Source organism: Hyla sarda, chromosome 6 (assembly GCF_029499605.1).
Source record: "Hyla sarda isolate aHylSar1 chromosome 6, aHylSar1.hap1, whole genome shotgun sequence".
NCBI lineage: Eukaryota > Metazoa > Chordata > Amphibia > Anura > Hylidae > Hyla > Hyla sarda.
Window position 1 is genome coordinate 195,315,840 of NC_079194.1, and position 8,178 is coordinate 195,324,017.

An 8,178-nucleotide genomic window follows, 5' to 3' on the forward strand; every position below is an offset into this window, starting at 1 on the left:
GTGATCCAACCTCTATAATATTTTGACCACCCATAGGGGAAGATTCGTCCAAAACTGTGATGAGAAAAAAAAGTTGACCAGTTACCCATAGCAACCAATCAGATCGCTTTTTTTAATTTTTCAGAGGCCTATTAAAAAATGAAAGAAGCTGTCTGATTGACTGCTATGGGCAACTGGTCAGCTTTTCCTCTGAACAGGTTTAAAAAAAAAAAAAAAAAACAGTGACCAATAAAGTTGAGAGAACTTTTGAAAAGTTTGGTTCATCGAACTTTTCGAAAATCGCGAGTTCGTCTCGACTCGACTGAAAAAAGCCCCTAAACATGTTTAAAACACTGCCTAACTGCTCTATACTCCTGTCCAACACTGTTAGGAGTATATTCAAGTAGATTTAAAGTGTTTTTAAGGCTCAGTTATGGCAACATGCAATATCCTATGGTAACTCTTCCTGCTTGTCCATTTTTTAGGCTTATTCACACCAAAATAAAGCGGCATAAAGTATCCCTGGTTGTTGTTAGATGCCTGCCAGAGTTGATATGCACACGGAGGCATGGGAAGATGCCGTGGCTTTATCCCAGCATGCCAAAAATTATCCCTTTTTTGGCAGTAGTAACAGAATTGGTTTTCTAAAATAGTGAAGACTGAAGAAGAAATAGCTCTTGCATGAAAAGCTGTAAAAAATATTCTTTTTCTGGGGATATGGGTTGTGTATGTGTAGGCCCGGTGGAAGTAGGGTGATGGTGGATTGGTGTTGCTAGTAGTATACCATGTACAGCAGGTGGTGGCCGACTGATGTTAATAGCGTACAGCATGAGATGCAAGACAGATTTTTATAGCATAGTATTGTGCAAGCAGGAAAGCATATACTTAGCCCTCCTTGCCAGCTTTTCTGAGGGCCTAGCTTGTTCCACCTTTGTCCCATACAGCCAAAGTTAGTCATGCTCCTCCTTGTCCTCATCAGTTTCGCCTTGAATAAAGTCCTTGTCCCCTCTCTTTTCCTTAGAGTCCATCTCCACATCGTCCTCCTCAGGTGCCACTACCTCCTCATCCAACTCCTCCTCCACAAGGAGAACATCTGTACTGCTGCCATCAAGATGTGAAGTACCCTCCATCACTGCTTCTTTCATCATCGCCATCAGCATCTGCTCCAAAAGGAATTTAATTTTGAAATAAAAATAAAAATGTTAATTTATGGTTCCTGGACTGATGATGCTTACATGGGTTGTCTATGCGTAGGCCTGGCTGAAACTAACAGCAGAACATGACAAAGTGGCTTACTGAAGGTTGTAGTATCCTGCATACAGCAGCAGGTTGAGAAACCTTCAAAATCAATTTAAATTTTGCCCCAGCCAGGCGGCCCAGGCCTGGCTGGAAGTAGCAGGTTTGCCAAAAAAGTCAATTTCATTTTGCCCAGCAACCGCTATAAATTTATTGAACTTCGCCCCAGTCAGATGGCTCAGGTCTGGCTGGAAGTAGCAGCAATGAATGGAGCAAAACAGTTTTTATGACATGTATTGCCCCTGGCTGTAAGTACAACATATCAACAGTGGCATGCAGGGTACATCTGTCTCAGCAAAATAATAGCGACTAGGTACTCATTTTGGCCAGAAGCTTTGGCTGGCCACAAGCTTTGGCTGGCCAAATGTAATTTTTCCCCAGCCAGGCTGGGAAATCCCACTGAGGCAATAGAAATGGAGCCCTCCACGAATCAACCGTGGCATGCATGGTATGGCTGTCTTAGCAAAATAATGGTGACTAGGTACATGCCACCTTGGCTGGGCACACTTCATTAGTTGCCTGAAGGCTGTGGTGTCCGCAAGGTGGTATGGGAGGGCCTGTGACATCAACAACTTGGCCAAGTAGGAATTGAGGCACACTACAACAGGATGACTGGGAGAATACTTGTTACGCCGAGCGCTCCGGGTCCCCGCTCCTCCCCGGAGCGCTCACGGCGTCTCTCTCCCTGCAGCGCCCCGGTCAGTCCCGCTGACCGGGAGTGCTGCACTGACATGGCCGTCGGGGATGCGATTCGCACAGCGGGACGCGCCCGCTCGCGAATCGCATCCCAAGTCACTTACCCGTCCCGGTCCCCTGCTGTCATGTGCTGGCGCGCGCGGCTCCGCTCTCTAGGGCGCGCGCGCGCCAGCTCTCTGAGACTTAAAGGGCCAGTGCACCAATGATTGGTGCCTGGCCCAATTAGCTTAATTGGCTTCCACCTGCTCCCTGGCTATATCACATCACTTCCCCTGCACTCCCTTGCCGGATCTTGTTGCCTTGTGCCAGTGAAAGCGTTTAGTGTTGTCCAAAGCCTGTGTTACCTGAACTCCTGCTATCCATCTTGACTACGAACCTTGCCGCCTGCCCCGACCTTCTGCTACGTCTGACCTTGCCTCTGCCTAGTCCTTCTGTCCCACGCCTTCTCAGCAGTCAGCGAGGTTGAGCCGTTGCTAGTGGATACGACCTGGTTGCTACTGCCGCAGTAAGACCATCCCGCTTTGCGGCGGGCTCTGGTGAACACCAGTAGCCTCTTAGAACCGGTCCACCAGCACGGTCCACGCCAATCCCTCGCTGACACAGAGGATCCACAACCTGTAGCCTAATCGTGACAATACTGTTGTCTGGAGAACATGGATTCCTCAATGGATAACTGACGGGATCAGGAGGAGGACACGACACAGATTAGGCAAATCCCAAAAATGCGGTGCCTATGGAAGAGACCTGGCTGCTGACAGTTGGGAGAAGGCGGCATGGATTTTCCCAAGCCTCGCAAGAATTATCCCTTTTATTGTGGATGATGGGTTGTGTACGTGTTGGCCTAGCTGGAAGTGGGGTGATGGTGGATTGGTGTTACTAGTAATAGCCAGCGTACAGCAGATGGTGGGGAGGTAGCATTATCTGCAGCTAGCAGAGAGCAGGCATTGGTGGACTAGGTATAATTCTACCCAGGCTTTGTGATACGTGAGGTGCTGACATAGAGGCCTAATTCCTAAATTTGGACCCTGCCTGTGACTCACTTTCTCTCCGCAGAGATGGCACCGTGCCTGCTTTCCTGCATCTGGTAACATAGTAAAGAATTTCCACATGGCAGTATACGGTTAATAGCTAGGTAAATCAACATTCGACTGTGCCCCTGTTTTTTTCTCAAGCCTTCAGATCCAGCACCAGTGTCGCCATCACTTGCTCCTGAGCTGCTCAGACCAGGAGGCTCACTGACATCCTCCTCTTTAACCTCCTCTTCATCATCTCCACTACTTCTCTCAGTTAGCAATTCTGATGTCATCGTGGCCTCCTTGTTCCCCCACACCACATCCGCCATGATGCCTTCCAGAATCCTCACCACGACTACCACCAGTCCCACTAGTGCTATGCTCGGCCACTGCAGCCCCTTCCCCCACCTCAGCAACACGCTCCAAAGGCTGACCGTGACCCAACTCCTTCTCGTGGCTAGTGCTATCCTTCTGCATAGCAGTAGGGGGAAAAGCAAAGAGAGAGATGAGGAAACAGACCCTGTAGGAGGGACAATTCCTTTACTAGAAGTATTTTTTTAAGAATAATTTTTATCTTTTTTGGGTCATTTTTCACCAACTTTTTTCAACTTTAACCTCTTAAGGTCCCGGTATATAACGCGGGGTCGGTCTCAGCTGCTAATGACAGCCGGGAACTTGGGCTAATAGCATATGGCACCAATCGTTGTGCCGCGCGATATTAACCCTTTAGATGCTGCGCTCAAAGTTGATCGCCGTGTCTAAAATGAAAGTAAAAGCTTCCCGGCAGCTCAGTCGGACTGATTGGGACCATCGTGGGGAAATTGCAATGTCCCGATCAGCTAGAACACGAGCGGAGGTCCCCTTACCTGCTTCCGTCGTGTCCGATCGGCGATTGATTGCTCCAGGCTTGAGCAATTGTCCACCGATAACACTGATCTTTGCCATGTCAATGCATGGCAATGATATGTGCATGAGATCAGTATGTTCAGTGTAATAGCCACTAGGGGAGGCTATAACACTGCAAAAAAAGTGTGACAAAAAGTTAATAAATGTTATTTAACCCCTTCCCTAATAAAAGTAAGAATCACCCCCCTTTTCCCATTTAAAAACAATTATGTAGATAAAAATAAACATATGTGGTATCGCCGCGTGCGGAAATGTCCGAACTATAAAAATATATTGTTAATTAAACCGCACGGTCAATGGCGTATGCACAAAAAAATCCAAAGTCCAAAATAGCGTATTTTTGGTCACTCTTTATACCATGCAAAAATGAATAAAAAGCGATAAAAAGTCTGATCAATATAAAAATAGTACCGATAAAAAGTTGAGATCACGGCACAAAAAAATTAGCCCTAATACCGGCCCGTAAATGGAAAAATAAAAAAGTTATAGGGGTTGGAAGATGACCGTTTTAAACGTATAAATTTTCCTGCGTGTAGTTATGATGATGTAGTTATGCGTGTAGTAATACAAAATCAAACCTATATAAGTAGGGCATCATTTTAACCCTATGACCTACAGAATAAAGATAGGATGTAATGAAAAAATGCACTGTGTAGAAACAGAAGCCCCCAAAAGTTACAAAATGGCATTTTTTTCTTCAATTTTGTCGCACAATTAATTTTTTTCCACTTCGCCGTGGAAATTTTGGTTATATGACTAATGTCACTGCAAAGTATAATTGGTGGTGCAAAAAATAAGCCATAATATGGAATTTTAGGTGCAAAATTGAAAGCATTATGATTTTTAGAAGGTGATGAGGAAAAAATGAAAATGTAAAAACGGAAAAACCCTGCGTCCTTAAGGGGTTAAGTTTCATTGCTTTGAACTGTGTTACAACAAGGTATGTAAGGCAAGTTTATTAAAACCAAAATTAAAAAAATATAGTCGCTTTAGAAGCCTAATGTGTTTGGAATTCACAGGCTTTTTAGTACTGTATAATGTGTGTTTGCGTGTATGCAGCTAGAAAGATTTAAGGTGTTTTCAAAAAAATATGAAATTTTACAAAACTGTGTTAATAGGCCAGATACATGTCAGAGGAACTCTCTCTCTCCTCTCTTTCTCTTCTCTCTTGCAATTACTCTCAGTTCACAACTGAAAATTTTGATGTGTATACAGTTACAAAATATTATAAATATATACTGGCAATTTATAATTACATAATTTGTTGTATGTCACGCCCAGAAAACAGATCTGATATACAGATCAGTCCACAAGTCCCAGCAAGTTGAAGGAACATCATTTTAGAATATTGGGCTATAGAAACATCTCAGAAATTATAACCATGTCTCATAAAACTGTACTTATACAGTTGTACAGTGTGTGAATCATAGTGTTGAGCGGCATAGGCCATATTCGAATTCGCGAATATTCGCGAATATATGGACGAATATTCGTCATATATTCGCGAATATTCGCATATTCGTTATATCCCCGTTTTATTTTCGCGCATGTGAAAATACGCGCATGCGAAAATTAGCATAAGTGGAAATTCGCATATGCGAACATTAGCATATGCTAATTTTCGCATATGCGAATTTTCGCACGTCAGTCTCACACAGTAGTATTACAGCCTTCTTTACACCACACAAGCTGGAAGCAGAGAGGGATGATCACTGTGATGTGTACTGTGAAGAAAAAAAAAAAAAAAAAAAAAAAAAACGAATATTCGTAATTACGAATATATAGCGCTATATTCGCGAAATTCGCGAATTCGCGAATATGCGATATTCGCGAATAATATTCGAATTGCGAATATTCGCGAGCAACACTAGTGAATCAATAAGTATGACTAAAGAAAAAGCAGCTACTTTTATAGATTCTTTAAAATTGCTTATTTGCAGACATGAATTGAGCAGCACAAAGATAACTAGGGTAACCCCATATCATATCTATTGGCACATATAGGGGGACATCTCACACTGCTGCAACTTCCCCAGGTGTATGCAGCTGGTTACAGAGGATCAGAGATTCTGGATTTGCAGTGATCAGCATTTTCCAAACTGTGTGTCTCCAGCTGTTGCAAGACAACCCCCAGCATGCCCAGACAGCATTTGGCTCATTGAAGTGAATGGAGTAGAGCGCTGGTAAAGAATTATTGATAGGTTTTTCCCTTTTCCACCAGAAAGAGTTAATAGACGTTAATCAATATGTTATTTGTGCTAGACTATTGTGAAGCCAACCTTAGCACTTGCCATTTATTTGCATGTGTAAGTATCAGTGTAAACCTGCACCTCTTTAGAGATGTAGCAAATAACAGTTGTATCATTTTATAACATGTATTATAAACAGACCATACATGTAAAATGAAATGTAGAAGTGGAAGTACTGAGCCCTCCATCATAATGTATTTAAATCTTATCCTTACAGTGATAATTTATTTCATTTTGAATGCCCCGATTGCTGCATTTATATCAGATTATCAGGGAAAAGGAGGAGAAAACACAACGGGGCGCTCCCTGTGTAGTATTTCTTAGAAAAAGATACCCGCCACCAATACCCAAGGTGACGTACTGACCTTGAGACGTTGCGCACAGAGGTGTATGGGGCCTCTGAGGTATGGTGGGGGGTAGGAAGAGAGGAAGATGGTTATAGTCTGCTGCTTTCACACCTTGTTTTCCATATTCCCACCTGCAGGACCCTGGCCAGGACTACACATACCTACTATTGTGGACCTGAGGAAGGCGCCAGTGAGCGCCGAAACGCGTTGTCCTGTTTTACCTGTTTGACTTCTTTTTGCAATAAAAGTTAGTCCTGCGTAAGTGCTGGCTCAGACCTCTGCTTCATTTGACCGCCGTCGTCACACAGGAGCGCTCTCAACAAACCCCATTTTTTCATTCTCCACATTCGCATCAGATTATCAGAGCAGCTGTTGTATAGCAGCTGTTCAAAACTTCTACCTTTTTAAATACAACTTCCCAGTTACTCATCTATGACCAGGTTTAGGCAGAAACATTTTATTTTGGAGTACAGGCAATCCTCTGTCATTCACTCTTTTTTCAGAGTACGGGATAGAGTAGATGAAACTTCTATGGGTTTGTGCAACTCATTTCTACCTTTATATGGCTCTAAATTGGTTTTAACTAAATCTGACCTTTTACTTGATCATACATTCAACTCTGTCTCCTGCCAAAAATTTTGAATCTGGACTTTGTATCAAGTCCAGATTATAAATCTCTTTACAACACTGCTGAGAAGGTGGGAAATGAACAGTCACAATGATGTCAGAAACAACAAAAGTTACCATCTAACACTCTTGAAGAACTGTGCCCAATCTGTCAACCTCTAGATGTATGTTTTATCAAACTTCAGATTTATCAAAACTTCATTAAAAATCATAGAAAAAACATCACAAGTAATTAAAACAAGATACGAATGTAGCCAAAATAAAATCTACTACTATGAATCCATCCAAAAGAAGTGGCCTGTTTGGCTGATATGTGACCCCTGGAGGAAGTGATTGATTCCAAGTTGGTTTTGTCTCCATTTTAACAGGACATGCAAGTGCTTTCCACAGTTGCTACAATATTAGTAAACAAGAAAGTAAAAAATGTACTGTACCAATGAAGGTGGAAGGCTAAGTTTCCACTTGTTTTATTTTCTGGCAGTTTTTGGATATCTGCAACTGCAGTTTTTGAGCCAAAGTCAGAAGTGGATCCATAAGGGAGTAGAAGTGTAAGTCCTTCCTTTATATGTCCTATTCCTTTTGAATACACTTCTGGCTTTGGCTCAAAAACTGCAGTGGCAGTTTTCCAAAAACTGCCAGAAAAACAACCAAGTGGAAACTGAGCCTAATGGGAGCACTAGGACTTCCTGTGAATGTGGTGGTGTGATGCCACCTCCTCTGTACAATAAGGGTCCTCACAAAATCCCCCAAATCCTGTGGTGGCCCAGTACGGGAGGTGTTACCCCGTACCCTTGCTGCCCTGTCAGGCAGCCTTCTCTAGTGTCCCCTGAACCCATGCCTATGTCCCCCCATGTAAATATGTTTTTTTATGTATTATGCTGCATAATGTATGAAGAAAGCATTGTCACTTTACGTCTGTTTAATATGTGATTTGTCATGTGATTGTTACCCAGGAGGTATCAGTGACCAGGTGACCCAAGGATGGCTTATGGGCTCCCTGCTAGTCTCCCTCATATAAGCCCCGAGAGGAGTCTCTTCAGTCTCTTTGAACTCTTAGCTCTCTGA

At 43.1% G+C, this 8,178-nt stretch overlaps 1 protein-coding gene across 4 annotated transcripts in view; it reads left to right on the forward strand.

Moving 5' to 3' along the window:
• The window catches only part of NUDT7 (nudix hydrolase 7), a 42,535-nt gene extending 35,778 nt beyond the window's left edge, over window positions 1-6,757 (forward strand). For 2 of the 4 annotated variants that reach the window (XM_056526110.1, XM_056526112.1), the window contains exon 5: window positions 1,001-1,194. Coding sequence is in view for 2 of the 4 variants with exons in the window: in XM_056526112.1 (XP_056382087.1) it covers window positions 1,001-1,159 (159 nt within the window). In the remaining 2 variants the exon portion in view is untranslated. Of the gene's footprint in view, window positions 1-1,000; window positions 1,195-6,623 lie in introns of those variants that run through there. The other 2 variants (XM_056526111.1, XM_056526113.1) reach the window with 2 other exon arrangements.
• The last annotated feature ends 1,421 nt before the right edge of the window (window positions 6,758-8,178 follow it).